At 37.6% G+C, this 17729-nt stretch overlaps 1 protein-coding gene across 4 annotated transcripts; it reads left to right on the top strand.

Annotated features, from left to right (window-relative positions):
* Positions 1-305: 305 nt before the first annotated feature.
* On the top strand, positions 306-16314 carry LOC144643999 (short transient receptor potential channel 5-like). Of its 4 annotated transcripts, XM_078503396.1 has the most exons (16): positions 1768-1830; positions 2992-3060; positions 5781-5898; positions 6490-6546; positions 7355-7491; positions 8353-8571; positions 8658-8840; positions 8935-9028; positions 9752-9962; positions 10406-10774; positions 11740-11766; positions 12331-12520; positions 13077-13223; positions 13702-13810; positions 14272-14345; positions 15147-16314. In XM_078503396.1, the coding sequence occupies exons 3-16, from the start codon at positions 5793-5795 to the stop codon at positions 15276-15278; spliced, it is 2055 nt and encodes a 684-aa protein (XP_078359522.1). In that variant the 5' UTR covers positions 1768-1830; positions 2992-3060; positions 5781-5792; the 3' UTR covers positions 15279-16314. The 4 variants fall into 4 exon arrangements, with proteins under 4 accessions (XP_078359523.1, XP_078359521.1, XP_078359522.1 ...); XM_078503397.1 differs by lacking the exons at positions 1768-1830; positions 2992-3060 and adding an exon at positions 306-326; XM_078503395.1 differs by lacking the exon at positions 2992-3060 and having other exon boundaries at positions 1737-1830.
* Positions 16315-17729: the final 1415 nt, after the last annotated feature.

Genomic DNA, 17729 nt, shown 5'->3' on the forward strand with positions numbered 1-17729 from the left:
CGGATCGACTTATCAGAAATATAAGCTGGCGAAAGTGCGCCAACCTTGCGCCAGCCCTGACAATGTTATATGCTTACCAGTTTGTTAATAATGAACCGTTGATAAAGATAAACTACAACCCCTTTCAAACTTGAGAATTCCAAAACAAAACCACTGATTAACACGAAACAATATTTTCCTGCTTTAAAGAATACAAAACGTACATAATGCCAGCTCTACGCGGACGCTCCTTCGGCACTGCTTTGACTGTCACTTTGGGGTAACAGGTGGGCGAGTGGAGAGGACAGTTTTGTTAAGTTTTCACGAGACCTGAATAGAAAGGAAAGGTAAATGGTAGTTAGGGAACCGAAAACGAGTCTCACCTTTCGCTGCAATCCTTAGAGTATCTGTTATGGTCTGTTATCTGAATAAAATTTGGATATAACATTTTCTAACACATGCAAAATACTTAAAAGACGAAGAAACAGTGTTTACCTGAAATTTTTGCGAAAACCTAAGATCCTTTTTATTTGATACAGTGTATATACCGGATTACAAATGTATAGGATATTTAGGGGTCACCATCTACTTTTGCTATAGCGAGAGATTATGAAAAGTTTGAAAATTACCAACAAAGACCACATTTTCAAGGAGTTTAATTTACTGCCATCGATGTGTCAAGCTGAGTTATCTTAAGATTAATTAAGAAAATGTTTTTATGGATTAGAGTAATTTCGCAGAAGAGAAGTGGAATTTGTTTAAAACACAGAGTAACAGACAAAGCAAAATTTCCCTTTAGTTTATATCTAGAACACAGTGTGGATTTGATGTTTTGATTGTTTTTCCTTGCCTTAGTTCATTTCATAAAACATGAAACAAGAAACCTAAAGCTTTTTATTTATTCATTGCATTTCAAATACCCGTGTATTTTTTCGTGTGTCATTGGTGATTTAGAAGTACAGTATATTAACTGCAGGTGTATGGAGTATAAACAGAGAATTAATTATGAGCTTTAGCGAAGAAGAAAACAGCGAACATGTAACCAAAAAAATATAAAAGTTGCTCTGACGAGCTGGGATAGAGAGAGATCGGTATAAGATTGAAAGATATAGAAAAAAAGTTAGAGGTTTAAATTTGGGATTTCCATATTTTAATTTGAGTACAGATCGGATGTTAATAAAAAAACTGTTTAATTATGGTTTAGCTCAATTCGGTGGACATGACAAAATTCAAAGTCTACAATATTGGCTAATTAAGATGCTTAACTCTTCAGCTGCTTGAGATATCATTTGTTTTTAGTTCAATATATTGCATGCATGCATAAAACAATAAAGAAGTGAAAAACAACAACAATATAACAGACAAAAAACTCAAACAAGTCGGGATCATTCTTCAATTAAATGTGAATAGGGTAAAACACAGCCAAATTCAGAAGAAACCTACAACGTGTTTGGTAAAACAGTTACAGATTAGAAAGGACCAAAAAGACATTTCCTCAGTACAACAGAAAGTAGTACAAAAACGATTATCCAAGCTAATAAAGGCGGGAATTTAAGTAAGACATTAATTTTATGTTAAACATCGACTCAGTAGGAACTTTTCTTAAACAGCTAAAATTATCACTTAAAGTATGTGGTAAATTCAAGGTAAATTGCCGTTCTCTTACTATTGGTGAAAATCCAAACTGGAGCTCGAGTGGTATATCAAATGACTGTCAAGCTGTTGACACGTTGTTAATAAGTTTCTCTTTATTGATGCAAAAATTGGTGAATTCTGTAGAGAATATTAAATCTTGCTTCCAGCGCTTAACGAAACAACAGCACTGAAAACAAGGGTTTCCACTAAGCTAAGGTAAGAAAGATCTTTTGTAATTTAGAAGTGTCAGTGGTAGCATATGATTGCCGTCGGCAAATCGATAATTGCTCTCGGCCTTCTATCTCAGCTTCCTTTCACAAACAACTCAACATGTACGAAAAATATCAATCCAAAAGCCTTTCTAAATATAACATCTCTCAGTTTCCGCTGAGCAAATTGAAGACGAGATATGTTAACTAAGTGAAACTTACAAAGGGATATTTTGCAGTAGATACATATTAAGGACAAATTCGCATTCTCTAAAGATGGGTGAAAAGTCAATGAAACTGGCACATTGTTAATTTTGTTCATGCTTATGTTGTACCCCCGGGGGGGGGGGGGGGGGTACTCCCTATAATGGCCTATACGGGGAGGCTCCGCCCGAAAGGGGTACCTTTTTCAGGCTTCAGGTATATAAAAGGGTAGGGATTTCACGAGTTTAAGTATATGAAAGGGTATGGAAATCTGTCATTTGGCTATTTAAAAGGGCCTTTAATTAAAATATTTCGAACAAACGCAAATTATGGCTGTATTATTTTAATTTATTAAGCGCTACATAAAAGTGACAAGAAAACATCCTATTTTAAGTCCACGCCATGTCTCTTAGGTATATGAAAGGGGTACCTTTTTCAGTTAAAGGTATACAAAAGGGGTACAATTTCTGTCAAAAATGGTATATAAAAGGGTAAGGGGTTAGAACTTGAGGCGGAACCTCCCCGTATAAAACTTTTCTGAGTACCCCCCCCCCCCCGGTACGTTACTGGATTCAAATTGGCGGATATTACTGAGCTGAAGAAATTATAAATTCAAACTCATGAGATCTTGCCTGCTATCAGATATACACTATAGCCAAGAGTAAAACGGCAAACCAGAGACAAGAAGAACAACAGCAAGAGACGATAGTAAAACAGGAGGCTATGAAAACAAATGAAAACAAGTAAAAAAACAGGTGTTTATTTAAACATTACTCAGCAGGAACTTGTCTAAAACAGCTATTATTACATGTAACTCACTGGTATGTGGTAATTCAAGGTAAATTTGCAAATTTTGCGTTTTTAATGATCAGTGAAAAGTTCAACTTCGTGTTATTTTAAACGCCTGCGGAGAACTACTTACACGGTGTATTAATTCCGAACTTCCCGTTTATTTCGTAAGCAGCAATTGGTGAATTTCCAGCTGACTCAGAGAAACAAGAGCTGAGCGAAAGACTACTTCCCCTGAGCTTAGGTAATAAAAAGTGTTTTATAGTTTAAAAGTATGGTAGCATTTTTTGACGTCTATACATCAATATTTCTTGTAGCAAGCCCTTTTCTTGCATGAAGAACGTAAAATTCCTGTTTTCCGCTAAGTAAATCGAAGAGAAGACATGAAAAGAAAATTTAACAACAGTGAAAGTGAAAGCTGTATTATAGTGAACATAATTACAAGGCCATTTTACAACTTCTTACGGCAGATATTTTGTGTCAGACTTCAAGTGCCCCGAAAAATTGCCTGTTTTTGTTAAATTTAATGTTTATCAACTGAGTATTATGGTTAGTTTAAAAGACGCGTTTAAAAGAATTGGCTCTTTTTGGTGTCAAGTACTCTTTTATTATATTTTCGGTTTTTGGGAAGACCCTGTCGCTCACCATAAAAATTTATAAACATTTCACTGCCCGCGAGTTATTTCAGTGCAGGTGTGGCGTGTTGTTGCTTATTAACTGTGTATAATAAATACGGCGAAATATATTTTAAGGGAATGCAAATGGTTAAAACCCATTAATTTAAAATCCATTATTTTTTATTACACAGAAGACGCAACATACACCTAGGCCAACAGAAAAACAAAGTTAAAAAAGGCTTAACCAAAAGTGATAGCTGTACGCCCCAAACTGTTAAACCGAACCTAACAATAATTTTGCATCCAATTTTGTCGTGTTGTTAACATCTGTTCTAAGTCAGAAAAAACAAACTGACATCGATTTTGGACTAGAAATGCAAATGAGAAAGAACTAAGAAGATGTTTGTTTATTACAACAGTCAACAGTAAAACAGCGACAATATGAAACAAATTTAGACAAGCTAAAGACAAATGGTCATATTTAAATAGGACATAAATTACAATCGTTAACATCAACTCAGCAAGAAATATTCTTGAACAGCTGTCAAGATGATAATCACTCGCGAGTACGTGGTAAATTAAAGTCAAATTTGTGTTCTCTTACGATTGGTGAAAAGCTCAACTCGATGGTTTATATTGAACGCATGTCAAGAACTACTGACATTACGCTGTAAATTAATATGTTCCTGTTTATTGGACGCAAATTGGTGAATTTCGTTGGACATGTTAATTTTAGTTTCCTGCGCTTAAACAAGAAAGAATAAAAAGACAAGTTTCCACTGAGCTAAGGTAAGAAAAATCAATTATAATTTGTAGCACGATTGCCGTCGGCACATGGTTGATGCTCGCGGGCATTCCATGTAAGACTCCCTTCACAAATTACTTAACTTGAGAAGAATGTAAAATCCAAAGAATTTCAAAAATAATACCTGTTTTCCGCTGAGCAGATACGAATGAAAAACGTAATCAGTTTTCAATTTAGTGAAACTTTTTAAGCGATTTTTTTTGCAGTGACTACATATTTTGTATATGATTTCATTCAAAAATGTCATAGTCGTCAAGTTATAGCTGAATATAAGAATTTCAATAAAGAAACTCTGCGGATGAATACAGTGAAAACTTAATTGGCATCAGCAAAAGAGTTCATCATATGTGTTTCACATAAGAAAAATTATATTCGTGTGCTTGCATCTTTTCTGTAACTTGTCCTGAAACATTGCGGTCTACATGAAGTTGGCGATGATGTTGAGTATTTTAAGTTGTAAACGTCTATTGTACTTGAATATGATGTTACCGAACAGCTGTCGATCAGGTTTTTCATTTACCGACGCGAAACCTTTCTACAAAACGTCGTGCCTTCTGTGAAAAATTTGAAATGAAAGAAGCAAAGAATGAATTTTCATTTCTTATTCGAAATGAAAATAAAGCACAGAAAACTAATTCGCACCGAAAGCATATGATAATGGCGGTGCGGCACAATCGCATTCAGTTAAAAAAAACTACATTATATTCAAAAGTCTCAAAACAGAATAAGGAAGACAGTTCTATAACATAAAATGTTGTTTCCCGTGCTGGAGAGATAGGGGAGAGATATACTCATATTTGTCACGACTAATGAAGGTCTATAAAAGTGTACAGTTACATCTCTTAGACAGTGCACCTTCTAAACTTCCCAATCCGAAATACCCGTAGAATCCTCGGCTAACAAATTTGCTTATTTAGCTTAAGAAGGTCTTTCTCGAGGGCGGTTCAATGTTAGGTTGGTACTTTCAAAGCTTTCAAACTGACACGGATTGTAAGCAGTAGAAGTCGTTCGATTTTCCATACTAATTTAGTTCATAAGAACTATGGTGCAAGACGAAAACAAGACTGATCGGAAACGATTAAGGCTTCTACATCTTTGAGAGAAATAAGAACGTATTTACTTCAATAGGCAATACTGAAACAGAAATTATGAAAAACATTTATTAAAACGGTGGCGTGACTTTACCACAAACGCAACGTTAAAACAGCTGTTGAGTAGCATTTAGGGGCATGTGTCAAATACAATGAATATTCAAGTTTTATTGAGGTTTATATTGAGTAAAACTTGACCGCAAATTCGACGTAAGGCAGGTAATTACCTTTGTCAATATATTTTTCATTACATTCTTATTCATCCTATCTTCTTAATCCTAACTCTCCTCTGGGAGAATAGGGCCATCATACTTATTCAAGGCCTTTATTAAACAGAGAGTCCTATAACACTACACTAGCAATGCAACATGGACGATTCCGCAAAGTTGATTAAACCCGAAACCAATCAAAATATTGCTACCTTTCTTAAAAATCATCTGCTGTTTTTCAGAATTCATCAAGGATGCTTAAAGTAAGAAAAGTAAAGAAAAGAAAAAGCTTTCGAAAGGCAGCCGCGTTCCTGGATTTCCGCACGTATAGGAAAAATGCAAATGAGGTGACGAAAACAGGTAAACATTCATCTGATGAAAAGTTTAAAAATGTTTAGTTTTCGACATTTCAAGATAAATTAACACTACATCTAAATAACGTTTTTGTAATAATAAACACAATAAACAATACTGAAATAGTTAAAATATACGTATTTAAAGCCCTTCTTTACCTTATTTATCGCCAATTCGGTACCCAGATATAATTTGAGCCAACCAAAAGTTAACAAAACTGCTATGATCAAATACTTTAATATACAGTCTAACTTCCTATGGGAGGCGTGGTGGCCTAATGGTTAGTCGCTGGACTCCGGATCGAGCGGTCCGGGCTCGAGCCCTGCCTGGGGTCACTGCATCGTGTTCTTAGAGAAGACACTTTATTCTCACAGTGCCATTCTCCACCCAGGTGTATAACTGGGTACCGGCGAATGCTGGGGGTAACTGAGACACTTGCTAAATTTCACGCTGTCAGAGTTTGTTAACTATACATTTTGCGTACAGTTTGTGAAACTGCAATTGTTGTCATATAACAATCATACTATCGTGTACTGTTTAATTTTTATGGGGAGGCAACCTTACTGTGAACATAATTAAAGCAAAATCTGTTACCAGGTGATGTTGATGTAGGGGAAATGGAGCTTGGACCAAACGAAGAAGATATAAAGGAAGGTGAGGTTTGTTACACCTGTTAGCTTTCAGCGGTATTTATGTTGCAGCTTAAAATGATTTTTTCTTCAACCTAAAGATAATACTTTTACAATGACATAAAATAACTTAAATTCTTAAAAGGGAATCCAATAGATTGTTATCTTCAGGTTGAAACAGATTAAACTAGGCTGGAATCGGATTTAACCTGAAAACCAATTTAACCTGCAACATTTATTGAAAGCGTGTTTTCGTGCAAGACTGTCAACCACGTAGTAGGAACAACCCTTGTTTCTGCGATTTCAGTTGTCCATTATTATATAAGGAGAGTTATACTACATTGTACTACAACTTGACACAAAGACGCGTCACTAGGAAACAGAATTGCTAGATTTTTAAGTTCTAATAAATCAATGCGAATCGGGATAAAACAAGGCATAGTATTTTTAGGTTATGAAGATGAATTTTTTCAACAATGACACGAGCATGGGACAAAGAAAAATTCTGAGTCCCCGACGGGAATCGAACCCATGGCCACCCAGATACCGGTTGGGCGCTCTAACCAACTGAGCTACGAGAGACTCGTGGTGAGCTGGGCCATTTACTAGGTTGATATGTGACACGCGTGTCACATATCAACCTAGTAAATTGCCCAGCTCACCACGTGTCATTGTTGAAAAAATTCATCTTCATTATTTATCACCGAGCTTAAAATTTACCATCTTTATTATTTACAACACACTTGATATTTTTAGGTTCTTCGCCACCCAGTAATGTTTTCGACGTGTCTGACATTCGCCAATTTGACTGCAGTGTTGTTTATTATTCACAGGTGAAAAGGCGCTACAGAACCTTATAAACAGCGACAAGAGTCCCACGGGCGAACACTCGAATGTCGATAACATCAAAAATATTGTGACTGCCAAAAATCTGTGTTCTTGTAGAGATCCTATATCGATGGCTTTTGATGTAAGTGGTATATAAATTTAACAGTGCAGTGCATTGCTGCTGACTACCAACCATTAGGGTATGAATGAGATTCAATGATACAGGGGTTAAAGGGAAAAAACATACTCGGCTTCGGTGCTCCAAGACGGAAAAATAAGACTCGAGGGACCTGTTTCTCGAAGGTCCCGAAAAGGTTTCGCACCCGGAAAGCCATAGCAAAATCTCAAACCTTATGATAACAGAGCCAGGTTCCTCTCATACAAAGTTTCAGGCCCACGGGCCCGAAAGGTTTCCGGGGCTTTCGAGAAACGGGCCCCAGGAGTTTATTGCATTTCCTCATTTCCATCAGATTTGACCTCCGATTTGTCCCCCGGGCTCTACAACAAACACTGCAATGTTCCAAGGCGCCAGACATCCTCAGTCTACGTTCGGACTCAAAATAACACACATATATATAGCTTAGTTGATTTCAACAATCGGCAAGAACTGTACTAGCGGAGCAGGAACTAAGTATAGGCTGATCGGTCAAATTAAACGACAACATTTTGGCGAAGCTGTCACAAGTTACCAGATTTGCTGCCTGGTCATAAAAAAGCTTTCTTCTTGTTAATCATAGCATGATGAAATGACATCATTCGCCATATTCTTCAGTGGTAGCTAGTGCAATTCAGATGGAAGAAAAATAATGGCGCGAAAAAGGTTGATGCGTTTTGAACACGTTGCAACGTTACTCCTGTAAAAATCAACGCGTTGCTAACCATTATCGTTGACCCCAGAGGCTAAACTGCTTTATGCACTAGTTACAACACAGCATTTGTCAAACATTGTTTTTATTTTTTTTCCTTTTTGTGTGTTTCATTAATTATTATTCTTTTAACGAAGGTTAACTGCACGCTACGGACTTTAGCTGATACCTTCACGGAGAACACTGAGTTCCTCAACAAGCTTGCAGCCCAGACCGAAGACTTCGCTGTGCAGCTTATTGATCAGGTTACTGGTAGCGAGCAGTTGGTCATAAGCGACCAGCCTGAAAATGAAGATCGATGTGCTCCAATGTTGAGTGAAATGACAGATGATGCAATTGTTCATTCACAAAAGAAAGTAGGTATCTTTCTGATAGGTAATTGTAGACAGAGCTTGCAAAACAAAGAAGTGATGGCTAATATATATTTTCTCTTCCATTGCAGTTTGTTGCTCACCCATTACTGTACAAGAGGCTTAAACTGAGATGGAACCTTGGTTTGCCTAAAGCTTTAAAGCCTGGAGGAAAGTTTCGAGTCTTGCTGTTTTTGCTGATTCTGATAGAAATGGTCTTGACTCCAATTTTACTTCCAATCATCGGATATGCTTTCTATAAGGACCAAAACAAGGTACAGGGATATTTAATGTTTGCTTTTTTGGATGTCAACTTTAAGTTTACGTTTTATGTACAGTTTGATACTTTTGTTTTATCAATTTTGTCAGAGACGTCTGCGTCAGCGGTCATTTGCTAAAATTCAGGAGCAAACTCAAGCAATCCTTCCGACTGGAAAAAGATCACTGCTGGACAAACTGCTAAGTATATAAACTAAAGCTTTTGCTAACTAACTGGCTAGCTGGTTGGTTAACTGGCTAAATGCCTGACTGGTTGATTAGGTGACTTACTGGCTGGCTGGCCGGCTGGCCGGGACGTTGGCTGACTGGCTGGTTGGTTGGTTGGCTGGATGGGAAGTTGACTGGCTGGCTGGTTAGTAAGCTTGTTTTTGGTTGGTTGGCTGGTTGGCTGGCTGGCTGGTTGGTTGGCTGGTTGCAATTGGCTAGGTGGCTGGCTGGAGGGTTGGTTGGTGGGTTGGTTGGTTGGCTAGTTGGCTGGTTGGCGGATTAGTTGTTTAATTTGGTTAGCTGGCTGTTTGGTTGACTGGCTTGTTGGTTGGTTGGCTTGTTGATTTGTTATAGTTAAAAAAGTTGGCTGAAAGGTTGGCTAACGGCTGGCTGACTGTGTGACTTGCTGGTTGTCTGGCTAATCGGCTGAGTGAGCAAGTGAGTGAGTGACTGAGAGTGATGGAGTGAGCGAGTGAGTCAGGGAGTGAGTGAGTGAGTGAGTGAGAGTGAGCGAGAGAGTGAGTGAGTGAGTGAGTGAGTGATTGCCTAATTGAATGATTTTCAGATTGAGTACCAACCGATTGAGCGATTTACCGATAGGTCAATGAATTGACTGTATGACTGACTGACTAACTGACTCACGGACCGAATAAGAGACTGACTCATTCATTTGTTGATGGATTTTTTTTGCTTTCAACAGACTGTTACCTGGATTACCTGACTGCTCCGTTCGTCATATTTGTAAAAGACAAACTCAGTCAAGTGGTCTTCATTGCACTTCACTGCCGTGTTTGCATCTTGGCTTCTTCTGTTGGACCAGTGATCGAAGAATACTTGATATTTATTTTCTTCTGCGGTTTGGTCCTTAGCGAGTATCAGCAATATAACGGTTCACCATTTAAATACTTCAAGTAAGGTGCCTTTTATGCCGGCTTTGTATTTTATGTCAGTTATTACTTTTTTTGTTGAATAGTCCTGTTATCGTAAACATTTCTTACTCCGAAAATGACGTATAATGTACAGCAAGTCGAAAGTTCTGTTTGCTTCAGTTAGTTATTCAAATTGAAATGTCAAATAAAATCTCTGGTTTTAAATTGGTTATAGAGCTACATGTCGCAAAGATCGTGATCAATGTTTTTTTCTCTACAGTTGATTTAAATAACTTACATTCGAAAAGACAGCAATGCACTCGACAACGCACGGTATTTTCAGCTTGTATCCAAATTTCCACCCTTTTCAGTGTTTCAATGTAATTAATGACTCAGTCTTTGATTGTCAGAGCAAAAAATGTTACATTTGTGTGCAATTAACGTTGAATTGTAATTTCTAATTGTAACCTGACGCTCGTTTGCAGGGATATGTGGAATTATGTGGACGTCCTAACCCTTGTTATTTACATCGTGATCGTCTTCATGCGAATAGTGTCCGTCGCTCGTGGTGGTGAGCCTTACCAGAATGGTTTGCTGGAAGTCACCAACCACCTTTACGGCGTCAACACGATGTTTTTGGTCCTGCGTTTCTCCAGCATCTTGTCAATTAGCGCAGTTGTCGGTCCATTGCAACTGGCATTGTTTCGGATGTTTGTTGACTTGCTCACCATTCTCCTGCAGTTTGCTTTCGTTATTTGTGCATTCTCGTTGGCCATTACAAAGATTTACACAGCAGAGATGTCATACTTGACCACAACTCATAACCGTACAGGAGAAGGGATAACAGATCATTCGTAAGTGTTTGATCGTGTCGATTATTATGTCTTATGAAAGCCAAGCTTTTCTATGGATCACGGCACACAGTATGATCGTAAAGCGACGCTGCTAACTAGAGAATATCACTAAAAATACAATATTTAACAATTATCCTGCAAAATCGCGCGGAATATCGCCTGATACTTAGCCGACGAGGCCGTAGGCCGAGTTGGCTAAAATCAGACGATATTCCGCAAGATTGAGCAGGATAATTGTTTTATTATTCAACAAATTGTCAACGAAACACATTTTGCACATAAAAAAACTGTAATTATGTAGCGCTTTACAACATTTCGGACGAATCTTCGCAACCTACGAATATCGCAGGATATCTGTTATGTACGGATGACAGATATCGTTAACATTTTGACCATATATGGGCAGCGCGCGCATCTGTTGAATAATAATAGTTTCTATAGCTTTACACTATAATACATTTAATTAATAACACGTATTCAGGTCGGTAGGTGCTGAATAGAAAATTGTACGTCTTGGACGCGCCGCAGTGTACAACATTTTTCTTACTATGGTCAAAGAGAATGCCATTTTTGCCAAATTAAACCTGATAAATTAAAGCAACCAAGTGCTGATTGGGCCACCCTGCCTAAATAAAGTTTGGCTTGACTTGACTATCGGCTAGTTTATGAGTATTGACTACTGTTTGCAGCGTACAAAACGCGTGGTCTGATTGGCTTATCATCAAGCAATCTTACTTAATTTAACCGTGCCTGTGTAACGTCTGATACACGATAATCTTGTAGACTAAGCCCTGGAGTTCACGGGTAGTTACCTACCCAGAGTTCACCCAGTTGCTATTGCTGAAATTTGTACCTTCTTCTTGCGTTCGATCGGTTTATAACAAGTCGTACGCTTGATATTGTGTTTATACATGTAGTCCCAACCGCACCCCTAACACACTTGCTGTCATTTTGTTTTTATAAAGGTATTGTGAAGCTGGGGCATTTAAGTGGTAAGTGATACAAAATACTACGTATATTTTGGTATATTTATCCACTCAAAGGAACAAGTGCCGCCGGTTACTGGCGACATCCTATAAGTAAGTTAAGACGCAACATTACATTTGCGTTGTGGAGGCGATTTGGCGCTACTGTTTTCGGGGATACTCATGAGTTCTCGCGTTGCTTTGTAATTACATCGGATAATAAGGATCGAACGGAAACTCTTCGAGTGCTTTGACGAAGATTACCAAAAACAGCATTTGTTTCCCACACTGCATTAAAGGAGAGCAAGATAAAACAAAAAGGTAGGCATGCTATCTGTAGTGCAAAATCCCCTAAATATTGTATTTCAAGACTCGTTTTTCATTTTGAGTAGAATGCTAAAATGTTTACTATTTGTTAACATATACCTGTTTGCAAGATTGACATTATTTTGTAGATTATTATCCACCAAAAAACTATTAAACACCAAGGAATACGACAGCAATGTGGCACATTTCTGAACGTATATGATTTAGTAGGTAGGGCAGATGATTACATATCTAACATCGTCCACTTTTTTGCGGGTCACTCAGTTTGTCCAAGACATCGATGCACCTCATCTGGTCTGTGTTTGGTCTAACGAGCTTGGATGAAATGGACTCCCGTACCAGTTCTGCCTCCAATGTTGCTTTGGTTTTATACTTGGCATTTCTCATTTTGTCTGTCATCATGCTGGTCAACATGCTCGTGGCTTTACTGTCAAACACTTACGACAATGTCACGGTGAGATAAACAATTCAAAAATATTACTATAATTCACTGAAAGTTAAGTGCCCTTCAGTTCTTGTGATGGCTCTTCTACAACTAAAACGCGGAAAAACCTGAACAATAAACAGCATGACCCAGTACAAGTGTGGAAAGTCACAGAAGCTTCTAACATCTTCGGCTATTTCCATATTTTGGAAAGAACAAGTTGTTATCCATTTTCAGTACATGCAAACTTGTGATAACGTTTCAACCGATAAGGTGGCCCTGAAAAAAGAAGGCTTTGAAGCCTTTTCGTAAAACTTGAACTTTGGAAGAAAAACTAATTTGGACAAACTAATAATTTCATCATTGTTGATGTTAAGATGAAGAGGCACCGAGGACTCTTTTCGTTTACAGAGTTAACACTGCTGCTGTAATAAAGATTATCATAGTTTGTTTTCCAATGATTGGGCATTAGCTTGTCATAATGTTGTCATGTCGGGTAGCTTTAGAAAAGTTGTAAATAAGTTACGCACCAGCAACTCAACAGCATAACGTAAAATAATTTTTTTAACCCCTCACTTCCTCATAGACCAATGCAGAAGTCGAGTGGAAATTTGCACGTGCTGTTGTTGAAAATCAGTACAGGAATCTACATTCCATCGTTGTACCGTTCAACCTGTTGTCTGTCCCAGTGGCATCATTTTACTTCAAAGTCAAGGGTAATCCTCGAGAAAAGGTAAAGTACTTGTTTGCATAACGCAAACAATTGCCCATGATGTTCAAGTTTGATGGTTTATGTGCCACTTAGCTACTTGTGTATTTTTTTGCTCGTGCACTTGCATCAGTAAAGTCGGAGTGTGAGGAATTTCCTTCAAATACCTCAGTAGACCTTTTTGCGTTTTTGTAAGAAAAACATGTTATACGTAAATTTGTTTTCGCATATATAAGGTGTAAGCCAGATAAGCCAAGCGAATTTTGCCCGAGGCTGTAAGAAAAGAATCGAACACAACCCCGGTACCGTTATTTTTCAGGTTCACGTATCTCGATCGTTGGTTCCGCATTGGTTGGGAGACAGTATAGCATTAAATCAAAATTGTGAGACTCGTGAAAAGATAGAAATTGCATAAATGGCAATCTTTTGAAAATAGTAAGAAGCTATGAATGCCACGTTTAAAACTTCCTAATTTAGCGTCTTTGAATTTTTACAATGGCAGGACGCAGAAACCCGTCGCAACCAGTACACGCATTTTTACCGCGATCGTTTGTTTCCGTTGCTTACTGAGCGTTATCTGAAGGAATACGGTGGATCATTTCCTTTGTCAGGTATGACCTTTCTGCTGACAATTTTTTTTGTTCACGACGTGCTAGTGTTGTTCATGTTGGCAGAAAAGATAGTTGGCCTGTGGTCAAAGTATGTGTCAATTGGGCGGATGTTTTTCTTTACCATTAAGAACAATGTCTAGAAAACGTCGCCTGTACATTAAATGGCATTGATTCGAGGACCGTTTGATGTTGTTTCTTTTTTTTATCTACTTATATTTTAGATAGCATCATTCAAAATCAAACACGCGTTTTCCCTAGCTGTAGACGTAGGCATAAAGGTTTTTTTGGCTTTCATGAAATATTACAAGCTTACAAACTTGAATGAAAGTTAAGGAAACGCGAGAAAAATCATCCTTTATAAATTTGTTGTATAACTTTTGAATTCATATTTCTTCATAGCTTGTTATTATATTAAGCAAAGATTACTTTTTTTATTCATTTATTGATGACACATGTTTCAGTTGAGGAAAAGATGGACTTGATAATGGACAAGTTGAAGATCACGCACTGTGATGAGAGTAACGCAGCTGTCCAGGTCAATGCTTAATATCATGTTGTACATCTTTTAAGATGCGTCTTAAAAATCACAGATGCAAAAGAATAATCTATAACCCTACAAATGGGTTTTTCTTCACACCCCCGTCCTCACTCCCAACAGAATGTCGATGTTGGTCCATATCGACGCCAGGCCAGTATTTTAGTATCGTTGTATGAGAGGAGCGGGTCCTCCGAGAAGGGGAGAGAGTAAAAGGCGTTTATTTGTTTAATATTTATCGTGCTACCATGCACTTTTCTCTACTATTGTTTCTGCGTTCAATTTTCTATCATTAATCTTTATTTCGAAGTTGTGGAGGAAAGGAACTGCAAAAACATCGATTTTAAATTTGTTCTAGTCTCTTTAACTTTATTTTCAAATGAGGTAAATTCTTTCGGAATATTTGTTGTGGATAATTGAGCATCTGCCCACACAGAAAAACAATATTTTCACTCGATCGATAGATAAATAGAGGATAATACATGGTTGGGAGTTTGTTTTTTTTTTTTTTGTGTTTTTTTAGTAATAATTTTTTTTTTTTTTTTTTTTTTTTTTTTTTTAGATGTTTTTAAAAATATTTTTTTTTTATTTTTTTTTTTTCCCAGTGTTCACGAGGCTTGGCAAGACTCTTAACTGAAACAGTAGCCTCATTGTTTTCCGTTTAGGCCTCGCCACCTCTGAAATTTCTCCTTTTTTTATTACTGTTCTTGTATTTTGTGTGGTAAATAACTAAACAAAAAAGTGGTGTTGGGAATTTGTATGAAAGGGAATTTAATTGTTTTTTTTTCTTGTCTAATGTAGGATGAATACAAGCTAGAAGCCTTGGAAGACACAGACAACGATAGCCCATCAGTCGTTTTTCATTTGCCAGGGAATAATGAGATGGAGACTTCGGATACCAAGTTTTCTTTTGACGTTTCGTCCGCTGTCTAATTTTCTGTCAACCATTGATACATTTGATTTTTAAGCATTGCTTTTTTTGACGAAGTTAGCTAAGTGTATCATCGTTTTAAGCCTCTTAATTTGTTGACATTTTTCGCTTGCTGTTTTAAGAAGGTTACAAATACTTAACAAGAGAGTCCATTTCCCAGCCTTTTTTTCCCCAAATTTTCCCAAAATATGGAAAAAATGGTCCCAGCTCCCTTGCTTATTGTTGTGATTCCCAGTCTCAGTGACCTAAATCTCATTTTCCCAGTGAAAATTTGCCTACATCCCAGTTCTCATGTTACCCCTTCAGGCCACTCTAACAATTACCCTGCGAAATTGCTCGTAATAACCGACGTGAGCGTAGGCCGAATTGGCTAAAATCAGACGATATTCCGCAAGACGATTGAGCAGGCTAGTTGTTTTATTATTATAACGAGACTAAGTATGCTACTACCACTCTACCATCAGCGCACATTGGCTTATTCACTCGACATATTGTTTGAGCCAGTCACGAATAGGATGTACTTGTTGTTGTCTTAAAACCTACTGCAGTGCAACACAATGCTATCAGGTTGATATATTGGATGAGATGGAGCACGATAGCTAAAACTATCATGTCGAGGTTCGAGTTATCTGCCGAAGCCGGAGGGGTTAATTTCAGGCACGACTAGAATGCAATCATGATTGCTTAAATCGAGTTGGGCTTCTTTTCTGTATGCGACACGTAACCGTTTACTATATATGCGGTAACTGTTTCTATATAATTCAGTACCGCTCTTAATCTAAGGTTTGTAGAAATAATTGTCTTAAATATTGTGTAGTCGATTTAGAAAGCGCAATTAATCCATTAGTAGTCGAGAGTATAGAAAGATTTAAAAGTCCAATTTTTACTTAACTTTCCATGTGCTGTAGTCAGTCAGCAGCATGTATGATAGTGGCTTTATGTAAAATGTTATTATTTTCTCGTTTGCATTAGATTGGTCTTAAATAAAGTGTGCAAATGTAGTAATAGGTCTTGAACAATAAAGTTGTTTGCCACTCATGCCATGTCTCGTTTTTGGATATTGTGTATTTTGATTGTTTAGTATGAGTATAGTCTAGTGAACATACACGTGACTCCAGTTATAGAGATCTTTTTTCGAGCTCTGGTCGAGCCATTGTGCTGTGTTCTTTGGCAGGTTACTTTTTTATCGCAATTGCTTTTTCCGTATTTTCTCGATTAAACGCCGGGTCTCTAAAGCGGAGATGAAAAAAGGCCCTTTTGGCATTTATTTGAGGTATAATAAGCTGTAGGTATAATAGACAGATACATATATATATATACTAGTTATGCAACGCTTTCGAGTGGTATACTATGGAATATCCCACGAGTCACTTGTATTTTCTCGGTATACACACGAGCCTTTAGGCGAGTGTGTATACCGAGAAAATACAAGTGACTCGTGGGATATTCCATAGTATACCACGAGAAAGTGTTGTGTAACTATTTTATACCATACCATAAAAAATACGCTTACTAAATTTCGTCGAAAATACAATCGCAGCGCACGATGGGAAGGTTGGGTTGAATACCGTCGAATATACAACGGCTTTCCTGTATTCTGATTGGCTGTATTTTCTATGGCATGGTATAAATATATATATAGATTGAAATCCAGCAGAGAACTCTATCCATTCTCCTGAGTAAACTTATTGTTTTTGTCTGCTCACTGACAGTCTTTAAGATCTAGCTTGTATTTAATTTTCTTAGTCTGATGATGGTATAGTTTATACCGAAATATTACAATTTATTTATCAAGATCTTCGTTTGCGGTCTGAATTGTTGGACACAATGAACTTATTCGGGTTATCCTTCGTCTTTTATAGACAGATACATGTTTGTCAAAAATATTGAATAAAATCCCTTGTTAGATGACCATCGGGCTCAAATAAACTGCAGGAGTCAAATAAACGCCGGGTCCACCAGGCTAAGTTTAATCGAGAAAATACGTTATCCACCTAGGCGTAACATGCTACGAAATAGCACACTAGTTTTGGCGATTTAGGACACTCGTTTTGTAAGCAGATTTTTCGTTATCTTACGTAACTCCTTAAATATAAGACACCACCTTTATAAGAACCGGGGGGGGGGGGGGGAAGTGACTCCATTGTTTCCAGTTGTGATCGACTCATCACTGCAGGTATGACGTCACATGGCAACGCGCGAGCGATTCCCTCGGTTTGGTAGGTGAGCGGGATTAAATCGCGAGTACGCCACAGCAGAGGTCCAGAAAGGCTTATCATTAGTGCTTATATCGGTATGTTCGCTAATTCTTTCCCAGTAATTAGGTTTGATGCCTTAACTTTCTGCGTGTATGATCTGTTTCTGTTTTGTAGCGCCCGTTTTCTTGTAATTTGGTTATTATTTTTAACTCTTAAACGGGACAATAGGCGGGACCGCCATTTTGCTTTCGGGTC

The sequence above is a fragment of the Oculina patagonica genome, chromosome 2 (genome assembly GCF_052425735.1).
Source record: "Oculina patagonica isolate OP01 chromosome 2, crgOcupat, whole genome shotgun sequence".
NCBI lineage: Eukaryota > Metazoa > Cnidaria > Anthozoa > Scleractinia > Oculinidae > Oculina > Oculina patagonica.